A 23,319-nucleotide genomic window follows, 5' to 3' on the forward strand; every position below is an offset into this window, starting at 1 on the left:
TTCATTCCTCTTCTCCCAGATTTGCTGTGAGCACTAATTACATTTATGAGTTTACTTATGGCCCGTGCTTTACATAGTTGTTCTGTTGGTAGAACATCCCTAAGGGTTCTGTGCAGAGATATTTTTTAAATGATTCTCATGATAAAAACGACTTATTAGCTGAGTCACCTGGGAAAATTATTTATCCCTTTTAAGCCTCTTTTTCCTATCTGTAACAGTGGGGGGGGGGCGATTAATATTTCCCGTTTCAGGGCTTCTGTAACGAGGAATAATAAACCCCAATTCTCACACTTAATAAATTAAGGCCAGTATAAATTCCATATATATGTATATATGTATGTATGTATATATGATATATACACACACATACATATATATATCTAGATATATAGATAGATAGATAGATAGATAGATAGATATCTCACCTCTTACAATTTATAAAAGGATCTGTGTTTCCATACTCTGTTTACTCTGATTCTCACTGTAAAAGGATTCCCCTTCTGGAATCTATTCACAAATAACAATGGTCCTGTAAGCAGTCCTCTGAATTAGTCAGGTTATTATAAGAGTTTTTGGTTCTACATTTTATATGTTACTAACAAATAATACTTGCAAGGGCGAACTACCATCATCTTTCCACACTAACTTTCATATTATAAAAAATAAAAAATATGGCTTTGGGGGCTGGCTCTTGGGCGAAGACGGATGAGAGAACCGTGAAAAGAATTTCACTGCTCTCTTTTAAAAATATTATTCTAATATATTGAAAAAACAAAGAAGTTTGTTCTCTGTAGCTGAAATCTGCACTCATATCTTTGGAATATGCCTTCACTTTACTATGATCTAATCAAATTTGAAAGCCCCAAAGCTCATTGTTAGGAACCAGATCTGCTGTTGCTGCTTTCAAGCCAAAAATAGTTTTATAAAATGAAAGAATCAGAGATCTAGTCATCTCAAAGTAATTATTCTGTATTTCATAATTTAGAAAAATAGAAATCATAAATTATAGCCAACAATTTACTCTAGAGTTTATTTAGTATCAGAGAATCACTCTTTCGTTTTCCCAACATGTTAGAAGTTTTTTAAGTGAGCGCTAAAATTCTTTTTATTAATAAATCCATTAGCAAGTAATAATAATGTATTTTGACAGAGCCCCAAACACAAAATTTGCTACAGCCCCATTTTCTTTGGCTGTGTTTCAACAAAATAAGCAGAAGCATAATTATTTGGAAATTTCAAAAAAAATATATGATATTCAGGCCTTACCTCAGGTGGCCTGAACCAGAACCTCTGGTTGGGGAACGTGTAGAGGGTACCTGCTGGAAACGCTTGTTTATCTAACTTTCCCCTGTGATCCCATGGAGAAGCCTGGGTTTAGACCTATTGTTAGACCACTTGGTAAACCAGATGACACTAAAAGGTGACAATCATCAAGCAGCAGTCATGGCAAAGAAAAGCCAGCAATATTGCAGGGTGTTCAGGCTATATTCTCTTTTAACAGTGCTTAGCAGGTTGATCCAAATCAGACGTCTTTTTAGAATCTGGATTGTGTGTCTTCTTGGCCCTCTTATGTTTCCACCCCCATAAGTTTCACCTACGTCCCTTCTGATTAACATTTCAGAAAAATGTTTATTTAGAAAAATGAAAAGAAAACATGTTTTCTGGGCAAATAATTCAAGCAATCAGAGCTAAAAATTAATTTAAAATTTTTTTTTTAATATTTAAATCTCTCTAGGCCAAACGGTGAGGATTCATGCAGAAGTTAACTATAAATTAATGTTTTAGGCCATTAGTTCAGATTATAAGTCTTAAAAGTGTATTTTAAAAATGTAACTCATGATTAACTAGACAGTCTGTTATCCTGAACCTAATATCTTCTAATTATAGTGAAAAAATATTGTAAGCCCAGGAAAATTTCACATCAATGATCTTTGCTTGATTTTTCCAATGAGTATCCACCTCTCTCACAACTGTGTAATAGAAAATACTAAGTACCTTAAAAGAATAACCCAGTTACATAAATCCAGATTATTACTTAGAAGGAAAATTATATAAAAGTTTTGACTGGAACAAATTTATAAAGTACAAATTAGTTCTGTTCCTATATTTAAAATACATGTGATCAGGCTTCCACCAAAAAAAAAAAAAAAAAAAAAAAAGGTACACATAAGAACTTAAACTTCCACATCGTAACAGTCAGTTCTACGCTTTACATCACCGCGTCTCCCTATTCCTGTCCAAAACAAAGCTTTGCTTTGCAGCATTCAGGATTTTTGTTTGTCTTCTTTTTTATTATTTTTATTGAAATATAGTTGATTTACAATGTTGTGTTAGTTTCACATGTACAGCAAAGTGATTCTGTTTTTATATATGTATGTTTTGTTTTGGTTGTAAGTATGTTAGTTTTGATCTCAGCTCAGCCCATCCTTTAACCAAGCATCTGGATTAGGACCAGCCAAGATCAGGCTCTCCAAACTCCCCACTGTCCATGTCCCCTTGCCAAAGGCAGCATGCGTTTCCCAGGAGCAAGGGTTTGAGGGCTGAAGGACCCAAGAGAAAAGGTTGAATTCAGAGATCCTCTGCAAACTCCCTGCCAGCCAGGCTCTTTCACACTCAGCATTGGGGTGACCACGGCCCCTGGAGGCAGCCCCTCCCCTTGCTGGAGAGTGTCAGTGGTTCGAGAGAGTTTGCCCTTGTGTCCAGACTCCCTCGTGACCTTGAACAAATCACAGCATCTCTGAGTCTGAGATTCTCCAAATATGAACGATGAAAGGAGTGATGATTTCAAAGGTCACACAGATCACAGAATTCTTCCTAATTACTTAAATGGCAGGAACTGGAATAAAATGTTTTCCTATAGGGACTTCCCTGGTGGTGCAGTGGTGAAGACCCCACGCTCCCAATGCATGGGGCACGGGTTTGATCCCTGGTCGGGGAACTAATAAGATCCCGCAAACCGCACGGCGTGGCAAAAAAAAAAAAAAAAAAGAAAAAATTAAATTAAAAAAAAATGTTTTCCTGTAATATCTTTGGGGCTGAAGGATCTTATCTAACCGGTGAGGTCTGTGTTTAAAAGGCAGACGCAGGGACTTCCCTGGCGGTCCAGTGGTTAAGATTTCGCCTTCCAATGCAAGGGGTGCCGGTTCGATCCTTGGTCAGGGAGCTAAGATCCCACATGCCTCGGGGCCAAAAACCAAAACATAAAACAGAAGCAATATTGTAACAAATTCAATCAAGACTTTAAATATGGTCCACCTCAAAAAAAAAAAAATAACACTGGGCAATAAAGAATTGTCAACGCGACTGAGCAGTGGCTAATATCCTATTCCCTCCGCACACATCCTGACGGCTCACCCACTCCTTAACCCCCAGCTGACCAGCGTCTGCCACTGGGAGCCTGGCTTGGCACTTATCAAGCTGTCACCAAGTACCCAGTTCCCCCAAAACCTCCATTGCCAAAGTCAGTCTTCCCTCGTCATCTGGTTCTCCAGTTCTCCAAACATTTGTAACTGTTGCCTACTTCCATCTTTTAAAAATTCTCTTCTCTTGGCCCCAGGGACAACACATGCCTGATTCATTCTCCTTTGCCATTTTCTGACCTCTCTTTTGTCTCTTTGGCTCCTTCTCCGTCCCCATCGTTAAAAATAACCGCTTTTTGACTCTTATCTTCGCCAGGAAGAATCCCGAAACTGAGCTCTCCTCGAAACCCTGTCACTAACTCACTGTGTGGCCTCAGACAACCCACAACCCTCTCTGGGTTTCATTTATCCCTGAGAAAGGAAAGGAGCTGGACTTGATGATCCAAAATCATAGCCCCTCGGAGCTAGGCAGTGCTACGCTAGTCTGTCCCAATCCCATTCCTGTCCTCCATCAGCATATGGTACATTTTCAGAGAGCCAGTCCAAGTCTGTAATGGAGCTAAGACCACCAGGGAGTCATCAATTCCAGGGTAGAAGAAACCTTAGACGTCACCTAGTCTGAAATCTTCATTTCATACCTGAGGAAACCTAGGTCAAGAGTGGGTACTCGACTACCTCACAGCAGGGATGGGAATAAGGAGGAGGTCTCCGGGGCTCTCACATGTTCCAAAATCAGAGCTTAAATATCTTCCAAACCTCGTTGAAATGTATAATGGTATCAGAGTAAAATGTGATATAGAAGGTATAAACTGGGTAGGACACTTTAGAGCCTTTTTCCCTCTTTAAAAAAAAAATAAACTCTGTACTGTAACTCTAAGAAATTTGGAGAGGTATTTGCTATAGAGGGTGCTTAACACAAAAGTAGCAAAATCAGATCACATAAAACATCTTAGATGTATATTTTTAAATAGGCAAATAAAACAGAACATCAAGTCGCAGAACACATATATTTACAATAATTCAAATGTCCAAAGCACAATACAGTGGTATCTCTTTAACAGTTCATATAATTTAAGACATACATTCACACAAGCATATAAACAAATACTAGTCTCCTAGACCAAAGGTTGAAGAAGTTACTCAGACGTTCTGGCACTGACACCTACATATTTATGGCAACAAATAATGATGGCTTTAAACTTTCAGTAAGATCTTTTGCACAAAGATAGGAAATGTACAGAATGGGAAGACAGTCAAACAAATGTACCTTGACTGTACTATTTATCTAACACCATATGGGATGCGGCACTGCTCAGTAAATTTGATCAGGATAGTCTATTTACTCTGGTCTGCAATGATGACATGAACCGAATTATTCCCAAATCTAACTTTACTTTGTGCTTTATAAATAATTGCTGCTTGGTTCTTCCTTCTACATCTTTTAAAAATGAACACAACACTTTTCTTTAACATAACTCAACTTTGGTCCCAATAAGTTAGTAAAATCTCTTTTTTAAGAATACTAATACTTGGAATTTATTTTTTCTTTCAAGAATCCTGAGTAAAAGAACAGTGTCAGTCATATCACCTCCAGGCCAGCTTTGAAATTATCAGTGGTGCTAAAGACTAAGATATTATCTAGAACTTAAACTCTGAAAAACAACCCCATCTTCCTCTGGCACAAACCTAAATGCTTTAGCACATTTCCTATTAACCAGGGAAAGAGACCCTTTGGTTGTATTTCAGAAAAACAAAACAACCCCATTTCTGTCCTGCTGTTTATTTCTGCAGACCACACACAAAGCTGAATATGAAGAGATTCAATCACTACATCATAAAAATACAGGCACAAAATTAAGTGGACGCCACAAAGGGTGTGTCTGAAAACACTGAATTGACTGAATCTGAGTCAGATTTCACCCTCGTGGACTTTAAGATGCCCTCAGCTATGACCGTTTCACTGGGAAAGAGCCTGACTTTCCCATTCTGCCCTGTCGCAGTATCCTTCAGGGGTTCCAAAAACACCACTCTTTTCCCGGCCCCTGCCTTCCGTTCATCGGCGGGGGCACTGCTTTCAGGGCCAGGAGTGAGAACAGATGCATGGGCATTGCTTTGGTTTAGCATATTTTTTCGTCTCTTGGGTTTACATTTGCAGGGACACGGTGTCAGATAGAGGTACAGAAGTACCAAAACAATGCTGGCCACACAGGCTGCAAGAGTGGTAAAAGCTGTGTTAAATGCCTCGTGAGCATGGGATCTGTTTACGGTGAAATTGCTCACGTTTATTGTGATATCCACAGTTTCATTTAACAGACGTGGCCGATTCATTGCAACACAGGAATACACTCCAGCATCCTCAAAACGAGGACTTTCTATAACCAGACTTCCATTGGGAAATACGTGAAAGTTTTCTATCTCTTTATCGGGCTCCAGCACTCTGTTATCTGGACCGACCCACATGAAATCGGTATTCACGTTACCAGTCTTGCTATCACAGTGGACAATCAGCCTTTCCCCCACTTGAGCCTCATGAATAAAGCCAAGGGCACGGAAGGAACCATTGATGATACTGTCAGAGCAGTTCATAAAGCTATCCTGCAGCAGAAGCACCTGATGGAAGTGCCTAGCGTCAGACCACAAGCAACAGGTATAATCATTCTTAAAATCCATCACTGAGCTGAAGTGCCTGCGATACCAAAAGATCAGCAACGAGTAAAGGGAACAGTCACAGACAAATGGGTTTCCATGAAGGTAGATGCCTCTCAGCTGCTTTCCTGGCACTAAATTTATATGATGCATCGGCAGGGAGGAGATCCGGTTATAAGAAACATCTAGAAACATCAGTTCTGCCAGCTTGAACCTTCCAACGTACAAATCCATGGGAAACTGCGTGAGAAAGTTTCCACTTAAGTAGAGTTTTTGCAGTTGGGCGAGCCCTCCAAACGCTGAAGGGTCGAGATAGGAAATGTGATTGTTGTAAAGCAGGAGCACTTCCAGAACCTTCAACTCTTGGAACACTGCACTTTTCACAGTCTTCAGCTTGTTGGATGATAAGTCAAGACACTTCAGATTTGGAGTGGTGGAAAAACTGTCCATAGAAATGCTCGTGATGTTGTTATGCCGAATAATGAGGGTGTTCAGCTTTACAAACGATACCGGAATCCACTCAGAATCCAGAAGCCCAATTCTGTTATAACTCAGATCCAGTCTCTTGATCAGTCTGAAAAGGTTCCCAGGCACCTTGGACAGGTTTTTGTTGGTGCAGCTGACGATGTCAGTGGCACAGATGCAAGCGGTGGGGCACACCCCGGAGGCCCCACGGCTCACCGTCACCGTGATCACCAACAAACACAGCAGTTTCCTGCAGCCCGGTCTGACAACTCCAGGCAGGGTGGGCAGTGCGTGTAAACGTAAAGACATTATGGTCGCCTCTAAGGCTCTTCCAGGCGCCTTTTCCACCAGCTCAGCCTCCCACCAGTGAACCTGGTAAACAATCAATATTTAAAGAGGGGTAAAAAAGCAAAGTTAACTAGCACTAGTTAACCCTTAAGAGTAACATCTGGCTTTCTTTCCAATAACTTTTGAAATGGAGGGGGTTTTTTTTTCACACTGGGGAGCCTATGTATCCTTTTTACCGTTGGATGCAATTTTCCCTGGGTTACTCCTGCTTACAGACATTTACAGTCCCATCCTATCAACACAACCGTCTCAATATCAGAAACTCAATTGTTTTTCAAGGTGCATCCTGCGTCGTTTTTTTTTAACTCTCTCCAAGAGTCACAAAAATATACAAACGCATCTTATAAACAATTACACGGAAATACTTAGCAAGCCACCCGTCGAGAAAGCAACTCACAGAGCTGGCAAGCCTCACGGGCTCCGGGGATAGGCCGCCGACGGTGGTGTCTTCTGCAGGTCTGTGCGTCTGTCTGTCACTCCGGCATCTTACGAGTTCCTTTCCCTTTAGCTCCCGGCGGGCGGCAGCCTCTCGCTGGCTCGCAACTTTGGGGAGTTTCAGGCAGCCGCAGCGGCGGCAGCAACCCCGGGCGCAGGAAACGTCTCGGCCGGCTGCGGTTGCTTCTCCCCGGCTGTCTTCATTGCTCTGCTGAAGGTACCGCCTGGGCGCTCTGGCCGTCGCGTGCCCGCGCGCGGGGCGCCCTGCTCCCAGAGCCTGGTCCGAGGGGCGGAGGCGCGGGGAGCGGGTCGGACCCGGCCCCGCCTCCCCGCGCACGGGAGGCTGCAGGGCCCGGGTTCCCGGGCGGCGCCGGCCGGGTTTTATCCCCGCTCGCCCGGGGTCGGGTGCGGGGCGGGGAGACCGGTCCCGCCCCCGCACGTCCTCCCTCCAGCGGGAACCAGCTCCCGGGCTGCGGGCCGGGGGCGCGCGGCGCGGGGAGGGGGCGGCGGCGCAGCCAATCGGGGCAGCGGCCGGCGCCCCTTTCGCCCCCACCCGGCAGCTCCGCCGCCGCTTCCACCACCCTCCCCAGACTCCCGGGTCCCTAGAGAGCGGCCGCGCGGGCGGGGCGGGGGGTCGACACCTGAGGCCGGGGCTGGCGTCCGACCCGGGGTGAGGACTCGCTCGCGCACTCCTGCCAATCGCGTCCGCGAGCCCAGCCGGGGTCAGCAGGGTGATAGGGTTGGGGGAGGTTAAGGGACACGCCCAGCCCCGGAGGGACAGGTCGCACCCTTCAAGACCCACTTCGTCGCGGCAGCGCAGGTCGCCTCTCTCTCCCACCCAGTCCGCTGAGCTCCCCGACCTCTTTACGGCTTGCTTTGGGCGAAGGCCAAGGGGGCTCGCAAAGCGCTAAGTGCAGCAGGTTTTAAAGGTTTACAAAACAAACACAGACGCTGCCTTCCGTCTCCGCCGTCATTTGGGGTCGGGGGGGCGCAAAGAAATGGGGCACGTTCCCTCCGGTGCAACAGGATCTCTGCTAGGGGAAAGGAACCGGGAAAGCGCATCGGGGACACTCCGCACCTCCCTGGGAAATTTCTATCCCTTTCCTAACTCAGGAGGAAGCATCAGGGACAGGGATGGTCCCCCGTTCGCGAAGGAGAAGCTCAGGAAAGAAGGGCTGGAGCCGACCTTCCGCCTGGAAGGCAAAGATAAGAGTATTAAACTTAAAGAAAAAAAAAAAAAATCCCAGAGCCAGACTTTTTTTTTTTTTTTTCAAAATGTGTTCGCGCCGGACAAGGACTGATCTCAGACAGAAGGGGTGTCTTGCGCGGAGGTTCTTCATCCCTTCGCGAGAGGCAGGCTAGGAAAGTTGCAAGCAGGGTGGACAAGGCCAGGTGACAAGACCAGGCAAAATGAGGTGGGGGAAGGGGAGTGGAGCTGATGAGCTTTTAGATTAAAAATCCATTTTTGAAAAAAAAGAAAAATCCATTTTTGGTTGATTCCGAGATCAGTTTTTAACGATGGGATTTGACTGAGCCAACTGACCCATTTAGCCCTTATATCCGGATTAAAAGAACTAAATTACTGCCCTGACAAGAGATATTAACCAAAGCAGAAGGGAGGGGGACATTGAAAAGAGGACCAAATTGAGAACAACAGTTGGGGGCAGGGCACATAACTTGTAATATTACTTAAAAAATAGAAGCAATGATGGAGACAACCAACTGCCCCCCCCCACACACGCACACCCACTTGCGGTACCGTGAATTTAGTGAGAGTTGTTCTCTACATTGTCCGTTAATGGATTCATGTGGTAGCACAGATCTGCTGGGCCAGCGCCAAATTTAAATAGAATTGTGCATCATTAATTTAGTTAGGCTTTTTGTGGAATGAATCTGAAATAGCACTGGTAAATTAAGATTTTTCAGGTGAGAGCAGCTTGATTCAGATTAGTTTCAGTTTTATGAAAAGTTGAAGTTTATCATAAGACTACAGCCTGAAATGCTTCAGGAACGCATTCCTTACAGCGAGCTCCCAGGGGAGAGGAAGAGGTTGAGATTTTCTAAAGTTTAGGCCACACTTCCTTGGGTTCTCAAAAAAACTTGGTCTCCAGGCCTTCATTTTTACAGTTAGAATGATTAACACAGAGAAATAGATTAAAATTACTCAGAGGTAAAAATTACTCAGAGGTATACTTTTTAAGTGACTAATAAATGACCAGGTGTTTGCAGTATTTTACTAAGTAACTAACATCCTATTCAAAGGAAAACATGAACGTGGGAGAAAGACCTGTATTTAAAAGGAAAACAGTCTAAAAAGAAAAGTGACCTTCAGGGGCTTCCCTAGGGGCTTCCCTAGGGGCTTCCCTAGGGGCTTCCCTAGGGGCTTCCCTGGTGGTGCAATGGTTAAGAATCCGCCTGCCAATGCAGGGGTCACGGGTTTGAGCCCTAGTCTGGGAAGATCCCACATGCCGCGGAGCAGCTAAGCCCGTGCGCCACAACTACTGAGCCTGTGCTCTGGAGCCCGCAGGCCACAACTACGGAAGCCCGTGCACCTTAGAGCCCGTGCTCAGCAACAAGGAGGTCACTGTAATGAGAAACCCACGCACCGCAACAGAGAGTAGCCCCCGCTCGCCACAACTAAAAGAAAGCCCTCGCGCAGCATCGAGGACCCAACACAGCCAAAAATAAAATTAATTAATTAATTTTTTTAAGTGACTTTTCAAAAATGGAAACAGAATGGTAATGTTATGTTATTAGGGCTGAAGGCACATCTTAGAAATATTATGCAAAGATTACACAACCTAAATAAACTACATGCACTCAAATCCACAGGCAAATTTATTTATCTATTTAGAGACCTGATTTTTGGGATTCTGCACATTTGCCAAGGGGAAAAGAGTTTTGAAAGGGATGGGTTTACTTGGCTTGGTGAAGAGAAAGCTAAGAGTTGACCGTAATAATGGTATTAAGTTGAGACCTTACTTTGTGGAGGATAACTTTATATCTTTCTGGCATCCCTTCCCCTTCTTCTACCAGATCCACTCTTCTCACTCGAACGTATATTCCACAAGGGTAAAATGTTATGTCTTGGACACTGCTCTTTTCTTAGCTTCTAGAACCCTGCTTGACACTTGCTTGTCATTGAAGGAATTTTTGATGAATCAGCTGCTGAAGGGAGAACCTATTCTAGGCTCACCTGACCTGAATCTGCTCATTGCCCTCCTGCTCTTTATACTTCAAAAAGCCTTTCTGAAAAACAGAAGAGAGGAAAAGACGAGCCCTGCGAACATTATTTGAGTCCTGGATCCCACAGTGCCTGAAGGCCACTGCACAATTTTACTTCCTTTCTAATTACATTCTCCACCCCGCATCCTTTTTCTTTTTCTTCTTCTTCTTCTTCTCCCCCTCCCCTCCTCCTCCTCTTCCTCCTGCTCCTCCTTTGCTTAAATTACTTTGAGTTGTGTTGATGTCACTTGTGACTGAAAGAGTCCTAGTAAATATAATGATGGTAATAATAAATAAATATGTATTGGGCTATTATGTGCCAGATCTGAGCTCTGTGTTTTACATGCATTATTTTGTTTATGGCTCACCAAAACCCTGTGACATTGTATAATCCTATAACCCAGATGGTAAACAACTGTGTTCCAAATTATCTGAAAATGGAATGGGACAAAATTAGCTTGAAGCGCCACTTGAAGGATTTAGATTAAACAGAAGAGAGACGTTTTTGACAGGGTAGTTCCAGCCTGCAATGGGTTGCCAAGACAGATGGTTGAGTTGCCTTCTCAGGAGTTTAAAATAGGACACATAGATATTTCTCTGGTCTTTTCCACATGGCATAATCTATTGGTTTTTTTGACCATTCAGTAATGACTCCAACGGATAAGAGAAAGTGAATTGACACTTGATGTGATTCTGAATCTAGTGTGCTTAGGCATGTGTGGTCCTTTGAGTGTCTGGCTGGGATTGGAAGTAACTCCTGCCTGGGGGCAGGGATTTGACTAGATGAAATCCCAGGGCATTTTCTAGCCCTATGATTTCCAGAATTTCTCAGGTTGTAATCAAAGATGTAAGGAATTAGGTATATGAGACAAGAAATTGTTACAGCACTAGTTTGATGATTTGGAGTCATTTTTACTAATAATGAACACTTTAATAGCACTTTATATGCTATGAGGGGCTTTCACATTCTGTGTCTCATTTGATTCTAGCACGCCTCCTGTAATCAAGTGTAGTTGGGACACCAATCTAAAGTTGCCTCTTTTTTTAAAATTTTGTTTTATTCAAGTATAGTTGATTTACAATGTTGTGTTAATTTCTTCTGTACAGCAAAGTGATTCAGTTATACATATATATATACACTTTTTCTTTCTTTTCCGTTATGGTCTATCACAGGATATTGAATATAGCTCCCTGTGGTATACCGTAGAACCTTGTTGTGTATCCATCCTATATATAATATTGATAGCTTGCATCTGCTAACTCCAAACTCCCAGTCCATCCCTCCCCACCTCCCTCCCCTTTAGCAACCATAAATCTGTTCTCTATGTCTGTGAGTCTGTTTCTGTTTCACAGATAAGTTCTTTTGTGTCATATTTTAGATTCCACGTATAAATGATATCATATGGTGTTTTTCTTTCTCTTTCTGTCTTACTTCACTTAGTATGATAATATCTAGGTCCATCCATGTTGCTACAAATAGCGTTATTTCATTCTTTTTTATGGCTGAGTAATATTCCATTGTGTGTGTGTGTGTGTGTGTGTGTGTGTGTGTGTGTGTGTGTGTGTATGCCACATCTTCTTAAGCCAATCATCTGTTGATGGGGACTTGGGTTGCTTCCATATCTTGGCTATTGTAAATAGTGCTCCTATGAACACTGGGGTGCATGTATCTTTTTTTTTTTAATAATTTTATTTATTTATCTTTGGCTGTGTTGGGTCTTTGTTGCTGCATGCGGGCTTTCTCTACTTGTGGCGAGCGGGGGCTACTCTTCGTCGTGGTGCGCGGGCTTCTCATTGCGGTAGCTTCTCTTGTTGTGGAGCACAGGCTCTAGGCATGCAGGCTTCAGTAGTTGTGGCACGTGGGCTCAGTAGTTGTGGCACGCAGGCTCTAGAGCCAGACTCAGTAGCTGTGGCTCACGGGCTTAGTTGCTCCGCGGCATGTGGGATCTTCCGGGACCAGGGCTCGAACCCGTGTACCCTGCATTGGCAGGCAGATTCTTAACCACTGTGCCACCAGGGAAGCCCGCATGTATCTTTTTGAATTATATTTTTCTCCAGATATATGCCCAAGAGTGGAATTGCTGGCTCATATGGCAACTCTATTTTTAGTTTCTTAGGGAACCTTCATACTATTTTCCATAGTGGGTGCACCAATTTACATTCCAACCAACAGTGTAGAAGGGTTTCCTTTTCTCCACACCATCTTCAGCATTTATTATTTGTAGTCTTTTTGATGATGGCCATTCTGACCAGTGTGAGGTGGTACCTCCTTGTAGTTTTGATTTTCATTTCTCTAATAATTAGTGATGTTGAGCATCTTTTCATGTAAGTTGTCTCTTTTTTTAACCTTGGAACACATCGGGTGTTCTTCAGGGACAGCTCACAGGAGTATCTAGCTCTGCAGGAGCCTGATTGTTGCACGCAGAAGCTTTCTGCTGAGAGCCCACTCTGGGGGCAGCACTCTTGGTAGGGTTTTTGCAACGCGACTGCAGCCTAGGCCCGCAGAAAACATAACGTTGCTCACCAGCTCTGGAATTGCACTCCACTCCTGCAACAGACCTTTGACCTGTTCCAGCTGGGTTTTGTAAATTGCCCAAGATTTAAGGTAGAACCAGATCTCGAACCCAGTACTATGTCTCTGGCCGTATGGAGACTTGAGCTCCAGCCCCTGTGCTCTCTTAACTCCAGGTGGCATGTGGCTGGATTCTTTGGAAGCTCCATAGGCTAGAAATGGGGCAGGGAGTGGAGACGGAGCATGCAAGAAGTACCCACATACCCTCCCCAGGGAGAGCCCACAGTGGGGCAACTCTTCAAGCAATCACCATTCACCCATCTGCTCTTTCTGTCTCCTGTCTTCATGGACACGGACTGGATAGGATCTTTGCTGTTGTTCTTTCTAATTTAGCTGAAATAAAATTCACGTAAACAAAATTCACTGTTTTGACCGTTTGAAAGTATACTCTTCAGTGGTTAATGTCGTGCAACCATCGCCACGATCTAACTCCGGAATAATTTCATCACTTCCCGAAAGAAGCCCTGGACCCATTAAGCAGTCACTCCCAGTTCCCCTCCTCCCAGCCCCTGGCAACCACCAATTTACCTTCTGTCCCTATGGATTTGCTTATTCTGAACATTTCATATAAATGGAATCATACAAGATGTGACCTTTTGTGCCTGACTTCTTTCACTTAGCATAATGTTTTCAAGGTTTGGATGGGTTTTTTTGGCTAAAGGTTGTAGGACCAGTTGGGATCATCCCTTTGAAAGTCTTGCATAGTTGGGTTAGTTGCCCTTGAGCTTAGACGTGGGGCATCTGCCCCTGCCGTTGTCAGCCTTGAGGCCGGAAGTCCCATTTGTCCAGAGTCTTCAATTATGAAAGTATCAAGCCCCTGTGTGATTATAGAAACCTAGCAGTCTTCTGAGCTAAAGACATCTAAGTTCTAGTCTTGGGCAAAACTGCTTTCATCTCTCCATAATACCCAAGAATCAGTTAAGGATATGACAATTAATGGTTTCTTAAATTCCTTTTAACTTCAAAAAATGAATCTGATTTTCTGATCACAACCTGTCTCCTGTTGCCCAGGCCCCAGGGAAGACAGACGATTAGAGCACAGGTACTAACCAGTTAGAGCCGATCTGGGTTTAGTTCCTTCCTCTGGGTCAGTTATCGTTGCACCGGGCAGACACAAACTCCTCCTCTTTCTCCCCAATGATGTCAGTCTCATGGCTGCTTCAGGAAAAGCAACTGAGGACAAGTTGTCTATAGTAGAGACATCACTTTAATTTATTAAGTATTCGATCATGAAGGGTCAGCATCATTTCTCAGAGGAAAAAAAAAAGTGTATCCTTAATGTGCAACAGGGATGTGGGTGAATAAATGACTGTGCATGCATCCGTCATTGTGCTATATTGTCATTAAAAATAATGTAGCAGAGAAATATCTGGTGACATAACAAAAAATTACCAAAAAATGCTCTTCCAATTTTTGTAAAAGAAAATACATATGTATATGAATTATATGTATGCATCAAAGATAATCTGAAAGAATATATACCTATCATAACAGTGGTTTTAAACTTTTTCTTCTCTTATCTGCATTTTCTATTTTTCTGCAATGCTTTTGTGATAAGAAAAATCACAGAGACAACTTATCATTGTTTAAAGTTACCGACGACTAAGTCACGTGCATCAGTGTTTCTTCTTTATTGTGATTATTACTTAATATTCAGCAACTCTAGTTTTAGAGAACAAACCCTCTTCTGGCTTCTCAGGCAGGAAGTGACTCTGATTTCCCCTGGTTTGAGATAATAATTGCTGTCCCCTCTTAGCACAACTGTCATTTATTTGGCAAATATTTTCTGAGCATCTGCTATGTTCCGGGCACTATTCTTTAGCCTGAGAACTTTAGCAATACACAAGGGCTACTGTAGCTCACAAGTCTTACTAGAATGAGGCACATATAGTCACTCACATATTTCTTGTTGGCCAACTGTCCATATTCCCAGGTTTGCAACTCAACATCCTTGGTTGGGATCAACTCCCAGCAGTTGTGAATCCTTCCCTCTCACAAAACATTTTTAGACCAGCCTTTGTAAGGAGCATGGTCCCCTGCCCCATACCACCATTGGTTTTTCAATGAGAAACAACAAAAAAGTAACAACTAAAAACCTTTTTTCCTAATCCTAAAAGTACTATGCATTCCTTGTAGGGAAAGTGGAAGATACAGAAAAACTGTAAAGAATCAGAGAATGCCATTTATAATCTTACTGGTAAATTTATTTTTGCTGAAAGAATAAATCCATTGTTGTGAGGAAACTGAGAATGTTGCAAAAGGATGGTTTTCTCTTTGTCATAATTATGTAACAAGAGAAACAAGCAGACCTTTCTTTTCTTTCTTTTTTTTAAAAAAATACTCCGAATTCTCAGCCTTAGGAATGAAATAAGCAGATGACAATTTGCTTTATAAAATTCAGTCTTAAAGCCATGCGTCTAGCATTATGGTTCCATTTATGACTGGTCATAAATGGTAGGTGCTCTAATTTTCACTTTGCTTATTATTAGCCTGAAGGGATCGTCTATTTGAATTCTTAAATGCTGTTATATCTCTCAAAACTGGGGCTAATTTTCTCTCTGAAAAATACGGATAATTTGTAACAAACCCAGTTTAGAGAACTAGATGAAGCATTCAGACTCCAGTTTTATGTCCTTTAAAAAATATGATTTCCTGTAGCAGTAATTAATTTATCATACCTTTGTTAAGGTGATACTTGATTATTCAAGGAACTATCTGATTGGAAGCAATCATTATTTGCTAGTCAACATTTACACAAAATAGAGTAACGTAAAATTGGGAGAGAAAATAATAAACACTCTATTATATAACCAGCACTGTTGCAAATACTAATTCAATTATTTTCAGCAAATCCAAGGCCCTCTCTGGTGAATGCTCCGTGAGTAATTGACTCTGGAACTCTGACCTTTCAGTCTGTGCTCCTGAAAAGAAACATTGTATTCAAATGGGGGAAGGCAGAAGGACCTCTGGAAAGATCCAAGGAAGTGGGATTGATAATAAGACCCAACATTCATTCTCACCATCTGCCAGGCTTCTCATTTAATTCTTACAAGGGTCCTAAGAGATGGCCATTAACATCCCCATCTTCTAATGAGGGCAGTGGGGCTTAGTTGATTTATATAACTTGCCCAAGATTAGTGGTAGAACCATATCTGTCACCCAAGTCTGCCTCGCTCTGATCTCATGCTCAACCATTAACTCTAATGCTTCCCATTGCGGAGTAGAAGGGTCAGCCATAATTTAAATTCCGTTCAGCAAATATTGTTAGTTCTGGCCACACTCCCAGACCCATGATATGGTTGCCCTCCTCTAGGAATTTGTAGTGTTATTAGAATAATTACAGGATATAAGACAGTATATAATTCAATTTCAAATTGGATATAACCAAGAGCTAAAATATTTGCAACAGAAAATATGTACTTTGGGCACTGAAAATTCCAATACAAGCAGAATTTTAGGTCTTACTCACTTTTTCTAATTTTAGGTCAACCATTTCTTGGTTGACCAAGTAGCTGATTCAACAGAGTGATTTGGATACAAATAAAAACATAATTCAGGAGAAACTATTTGAATAGTCAGAGATGAAAATGAACTCTCAGAATTAAGCAACAATAATATGAATCCTTCTGGCTCATTTTATCCACGGCATTCACAATGGAGAATTACAAGCAAGGAAAGTAGCATCTCTCTCCTGACATGTGCAAAGGGTCTGAAACATCCTCTAATTGTATGCCAAATGGCAATGTATTAAAAAAAAAAGGGCAATGTGGTAAAATTGAGCATTGAATAAAGAATCATATCTCTGGGTTCTGGCGCCAGAACTTACATTTACTAACTGTGTGACCTTAGGGAAGTTGACCTGGTCTTTCAGACTCTGAAGTCTCCCAATTGTGAAATGGAAATGCAGTACCCATGTAGGCTCTATGTGAGTTCACGAGGCTGATGGAGATGAGACATGTGAAAAGTGCTTTGGGAACTATAAAGCTGTAAAAGAGTGTTACAGTGAGTCCTGTTCATGTGTTGTTCAGCCTTATTGCCCTTGTGCCTTGGATGTGATCTGACACAGCACAGATGTTTAACAAATGTTTGTTGAACCTAATGGAACCAAAGCTAGGTTTGTGTACAAAATAAACAGATCTGGAGAGGTGATGTTTGTACTAATTATGTGGCTCCTCTGAGCCTGGCTGTACCAGAGCACAACAGGTCTTCATTTGGTCCTCGTTTGAAGAACCCGTTGTTCGCTCAGCCCTGCCTTACTCTCCATGGTACTCTCAGCTGCTGCAGATGGGAATGAGCCGCCAGTCTGCGTGCCTGGGCTGCCCAAAGCCCCAGGGGAATTGAAGCTGGCAGGTTGTGGGGAACATCCTGGCTGAAGACCTTTAGTTAGCAGAGATGACTGGCAATGTCAATACACACTGGAGGGTACCCAAAGGGGTTTTGAACTACAGGGAAAACCAAAATAAAAAAATAATAATAATCACTCTCTCTGGAGAGCAGTTTTGACATGCTGCTGCTTGCCTCTTGCACTGTGATAGAAATGCATGGTAGGAAACTAAGGAAGCTTTCCTTGGAAGCAGTTATGTAGAAGAGGTCAGGTGCCAATCTGAACAAGTTGCTGGAGGATGAGTCAGCTCACTGACATTTCCTACTTTACAGAAACAGCAGGATGATGGAAAAACATGCTATTGTGGCAGCTGTCCACATTTATCTCAATGTGGCATTTTTTATTTACTCAGTTATATTTATTAGAACTGTTGGACATCTGAACTCCTCTTTCCTAAATCTCCTTCGCTGGCACTGAGCACCTTAGTTCTATTTTCATAAGCAGAATAACAGTGACACAATGAGTATCAAATGTGTTTGTTTGCTTGTTTGTAGGGTGTGTCTGGGGGGGAAAGCTGGATGGTGGGCTCTCCAGATGGACTACCTTGAAAGCATCAACACAGCCCAGGTTGGCAGGTCCAAGCTTGATATTTTTGATGTCCCAGAGTCAATTTGTTGTGTGGAGAAAGATTTATAATATAAACCAAAAGAATACCTACCTGTGAATTTAAAGCAAAAATCAAGTGGATCAGAACTTGATATGGTCCTAATCATAGTTTCTGCCTATAAGAAAGCTTTGGGAAGCCAAGTTTATAATCACAAACAAATTTACTGAGTGCGAAATAGAAGAGAAGAGTAGTTAGTTTGATGAGTTTAATGATTAGTGGTATCAAGCATGACAAATCCATTGCCACAGGAGAGGTATGTCTGCCAACAAGTACACATATTCAGGTTGGCTGGACACGGCACTGTCATCCCTGGGCAGAATATGCCAAGCAGTTAATCAGTGAAATCTTAAATTACACAAGAAATACATTATCATGACTCTGCCCCAATCAGAAAATTACTCTTCCTATTAAAGATAATCTCTCCCTCTTTCTTCATCAGTACAGTAACAGAGTAGCAAAGGCAGAACAACAATAAATAAGGCAGAATGGTGATCAGAAGAGAGGCAGATGGACAAAGAACACAGAACTCATCAGAAAGAGTTCTCAGAAAGCTGCGGAGCTACCTGGAGAAAAAAAAGTCAGCCTCCAGAAATAATCCTGAGAAGCAGGCATTTTGCAGAACCTCAATAAAACATAATGGTAAATATGCATATTGAAAGTAAACTGAATAATTACATAAGCAGAAGTTGAGCTCTGTCCAACCATTTTGAAGGAAAAAAAAAATGTTCCGGCAAAGACAGTCATGAGATAAGAATCATGTAGCACGTACAGAAGAGGATTAACAAAACAAGGGCAAAGTCCCCCAAATCGAGGAACAGAACATTTGCCGGCACCCACTAGGTCCCATGTTCCCTTCCAGTCTCTAAATGCCCAGCGATAACCACTCTCATGACGGCTGGATTAGTTCTGCCTGTTCTGATACATTATATACATGAAATATATACTCTTCTCGTCTGGCTTCTGTTGCTCAACTCTATGCTTGAGAGTTTTATCCATATTTTTGCATGTAGTAGTAGATTATTCTCACAGCTATGTAGTATTCCACTGTGTGACTATATCACTATTTAACCATTTTATTTTTGATGGATTTACGGGTAGTTTCCAATTTTTGCCTATTACGAGTACTGTTGCCATGAACATTCTAATACATGTCTTTGGATAAACATCTGCACAAAATTCTATTGGGTATAACCTGGAAATGTATTCACTGGATCACAGGTTATGCACATATGCAACTTTAGCAGTAACTGCCAGTTTTCCAAAGTGGTTGTACCGAAGTATTCTCCCACAAGCGGTTTATGAGAATTCCTATTCCTCCACATCTTTATCAACACTTACTATTCTCCATCATTTTCATCTTAACCATTTTGGTGGGTAGGTCTTAATATTTCATTGTGCCTTTAATTTACATTTCCCTGATGACTAATAAACTCGGGGACAATTTTTCATATGTTTATTGGCCATTTACATATCCTCTTTTATAAGTCTTTTGCCCATTTTGTTGTTGAACTGTCCATCTTTATCTTATTGGTTTGTAGGAGCTTTCTAAGAATTCTGGATCTGTGTTTTTTATCATATATATTACCTAAGTGTGTATAAATATATATGTTTAACATTTTATCCCACCCTGTAGGTTGCTGTTTTACTCACTCTGGGTGAACATAAGTTCTTAGTTTTAATATGGTCAAGTTTATTACAATTTTTTTCTTTTCTTTTCCTTCTTTTTTATTTCTTATTTTAAAAAGCATTGCCTAGTCCAAGGTCATGAAAATGCTTCCCTCTAAAAGTTTTACTGTTTTATCTTTCAATTTATTTCTCCAATCCAATCTTGCTATGGTCTGAGTTCTCCAATCCATCTTGCTATGGTCTGAATATCTGTGTTCTGCCCCAAACTCATATGTTGAAATCTCAACCCCCAAGGTAATGGTATTAAGAGGTGCGGCATTGGGAGATGCTTAGGATCCAGAGAGATCCCTATCCTCTTTGCCATGTGAGGTCATAGCAACAAGACACCATCCATGAATGAGCCAGCAGGCCCTCACCAGACGCCAAAGTTTATGGTATTTTTGTTATAGCAGCCCGAACGGACTGACACACCTGGAATTGATTCTTGTGTGTAAAGTGAGGTAGAAGTCAATAGACATTTTTTCCCCATATGGATATCCAATTGACCCAGCATAATTTTTTGAAAAGACCACCTTTTTCCTTTACTGAATTGCATGGTCATTTTGTCATAAATCATGTGATCATATGTGTGTGGGTCTGTTCCATTGGACAGTTATCTGGTCATGTACTAGTATCACACAGTTTAGCTTTATATTAATAGTTTCTGATATAGTATATATCCTTCACATTTGTTCTTTTCAAGAATACCTTGGCTATTTTTGGCCTTTTGCATTTCCATATGAATTTTAGAATTGATTTGTACATTTCTGGGAAAAATATCCCACGGTTTGGATTTTGGTTGAGAGTACATAGAAGTATGTAATAATTTGGAGAGAACTTATATCTTTACAATATTGAGTCATCCAATCCATAACAAGTCCATTTATTTGGCTCTCCTTTATTTTTTCTCGATAATATTTTCTAATTTTTAGTTTAGAGGTCCTGCACATCTTTAATGAGATTTATTTCCGAGTGTTTGAGTTTTGGGATGCTATTATAAATGTTTTATTTTCTATTTGTTTATTGCCAGTATATACAACTATGACTCATGTCATAATCAGCTCAGACTGCTATAACAAGATACCATAAACTCGGTGGCTTATAGACAACATAAATTTATATCTCACAATTCTGGAAGCTGGAAAGTCCAAGATCAAGGTGCCAGCAGATTTGGTGTCTGGTGAGGGCCATCTTCTTCATACGTATACAGTGGCTTTTCCCTGTGTTCTCACATTGTGGAAGGCGTTAGGGATCCCTCTGGAGACTCTGTTGTAAGAGCGCTAATCCCATTCATGAGGGCAGAGCCCAAAGGCCCCATCTCCTAATACCCTCACCTTTGGGGTTAGGATTTCAAACTATGAATTTTGGAGGGAACACAAACAGTCTATAGCAACTAATTGTTGTATATTGACTTTATATCCAGCGTCCTTCTTACATTCTCTTATTAATTCTAAGAATTTGCCTATAGATTTTTTAGAAATTTTCTATGTGCATGATCATACTGTCTGGAAATGACAGTTTAATTTCTTCCTTTTCAATCTCCATGACTTTTATTTCTTCCTCTTGCCTTTTGCCCCGGTTAGACCTCCAGTTACAATGTGGCCATTCTTGACCCAGTCCCAATATTAGGGAGAAGGTTTCAGTGAAAGTTTCATTTTCAGTGAAAATGATGTTTGCTGTGGGTAATTTGTAAATATTCTTTATCACATTAAGGCAGTTCTATTCTTACTTGGCTAAAAGTTTCCATCACAAGTAAATGTTGACTTTATCAAATACTTTTTCTGCATTTGATATGATCGTGTGATTTTACTCCTTTTTATGAATGTGGTTAACTGAGTTTATGATATTTGAATGTTAAACCTGCTTGCCCACCTAGACTAAACTGTCCTCAGTTTACTATATCACTGGATTTGATTTCCTAGTATTCTGTTAAGAATTTTTAAATAATGTTTATGAGAAAGATGGGTTTGCAATTTTCTCAGAATGCTTGTCAGAGTTTTAAAATCAAGTTCATGCTATTTTCATTTTTTAAAAGTCTGGAAGTTCTGCTTCTGTTTCTGTCTTCATGAAGAATTACATGTGTTATTTTTCCTTAAATTTTTGGAAAATTCATTGATAAGCTCTCTGAGCCTAGACTTTTCTTTGGGGAATGGATTTTAAATAATGGGTTCAAATTTTTAAAACATACACAGAACTATTCATGTTTTCTACTTCTTCTTCTATCAGCTTTGGTAAGGTGTGTTTTTCAACAGATTTGTCTATTTCATGCAAATTGTCAAGTTTATCTGCATAAAGTTGTTTTTGGAATACTTATATTGTGCAATCAATAGTGATATCCTCCCATTTATTGCTGTTGTTGCTGATTTGTGGGTTTTCTACTTCTCTTTTTCAGTCTTGGTTTTATTAATTTTGTTAATCTTTTCAAAGCCAGTTTTTGGATTTGTTGATTTTTTTCTATTATATGTTGGATTATTATTTCCTTGATTTTTTTTTTTTAATGTTGGATTATTATTTCCTTGATTTCAGTTTTTGTCTCTATCATTTATTTCTTTAGGTTTGATTGCTGCTCTTTTTCTAGTTTCTTGAGATTAATACTTAAATCATTGATTTTAAGACTTTTTTCTTTTCTACTATATGCTTTTAAGGCTATATATTTCCTTCTAAGCATCATTTTAATTCTTCCCATAAGCTTTGAAATGTATTTTTAATTATTCAGTTTAAAATATTTTCTATTTTCTTCTTCATCCCATGGATTATTTAGAGTGTATTGTTTAATTTTTAGCAGTTGTTTTTTTTCTATTTTCATTATTGATCTCTAGTTCAATTCCTTGGTGGTCACTGAAGATATTCTTAAATATGTCAACATTTTGAAATTATTGAGACTTTATATTACAATATATTGATTTTAATAAATGTTCCATGTACATTTGAAACGAATATGAATTGGTCATTAATAGGTGCAATTTTACATGCATGGCAACTAGATCAGGCTTGCTAATTGTACTGTTAATATCTTCTATATCCTTACTGATTCTTTATTTTTGGCTTGTCCTACCAGCTATTGAGAAAGATATGTTAATGCCTCCCACTGTGATGTTCATTTGAACATTTTCCCTTTTTGTTCTGTCCATTTTGGTTTGATTTATTTTGAAGCAATGCTACTGAGTGCATAGAGAAGGTGTAATATCTTCCTATTGGATAGCCCCATTTACAATTATAAACTGTCTGTCTTTATCTCTAATAATGTGTCTTATCTTAAAGTTCACATTGCCTGATATTGATAGAGTTACACAAGCTTTTTTCATTGTTAGTTTTTGCTTGGTGTTATTTGTCTTTTCTTTTACATTAAACATTATTATTATATTTAAAGCATACGGGTGTTTTTTCAATCTAGTCTGACAATCATAGTCTTTTACTTCAAATTTAGTTCATTTACATTCAGTATAATCTCTGACATAACTAGCTTTCTAGATAAAATTTTATTTTTCATTTTTTATTAGGCTCTTCCCTTTTATATTCCTTTTTTCTTTTTGTTTTATGTTCCTTTTCCCCTTTTTTTGCCTCTTTTAGATTATTCAAAAATTTTTAATTATTTAATGTTTTTATTCTAATA

At 40.6% G+C, this 23,319-nt stretch overlaps 2 protein-coding genes across 9 annotated transcripts in view; one reads left to right on the top strand and one right to left on the bottom strand.

Moving 5' to 3' along the window:
* Window positions 1–4,294: 4,294 nt before the first annotated feature.
* Window positions 4,295–8,099, bottom strand: AMIGO2 (adhesion molecule with Ig like domain 2). Its single transcript, XM_082349409.1, has 2 exons — window positions 7,216–8,099; window positions 4,295–6,842 (listed from the first exon to the last, which is right to left on the bottom strand). The coding sequence occupies exon 2, from the start codon at window positions 6,777–6,779 to the stop codon at window positions 5,214–5,216; it is 1,566 nt and encodes a 521-aa protein (XP_082205535.1). The 5' UTR covers window positions 6,780–6,842; window positions 7,216–8,099; the 3' UTR covers window positions 4,295–5,213.
* PCED1B (PC-esterase domain containing 1B) overlaps window positions 7,339–23,319 on the top strand; it is a 146,097-nt gene continuing 130,116 nt past the window's right edge. For all 8 annotated transcript variants that reach the window (XR_014233105.1, XR_014233106.1, XM_082349468.1 and 5 more), the window contains exon 1: window positions 7,339–7,470. The gene's annotated coding sequence lies outside the window, so the exon portion shown is untranslated. The remainder of the gene's footprint in view (window positions 7,471–23,319) is intronic.

The sequence above is a fragment of the Balaenoptera borealis genome (assembly GCF_965194805.1).
Source record: "Balaenoptera borealis genome assembly, chromosome: 13".
Taxonomy (NCBI): Eukaryota; Metazoa; Chordata; class Mammalia; order Artiodactyla; family Balaenopteridae; genus Balaenoptera; species Balaenoptera borealis.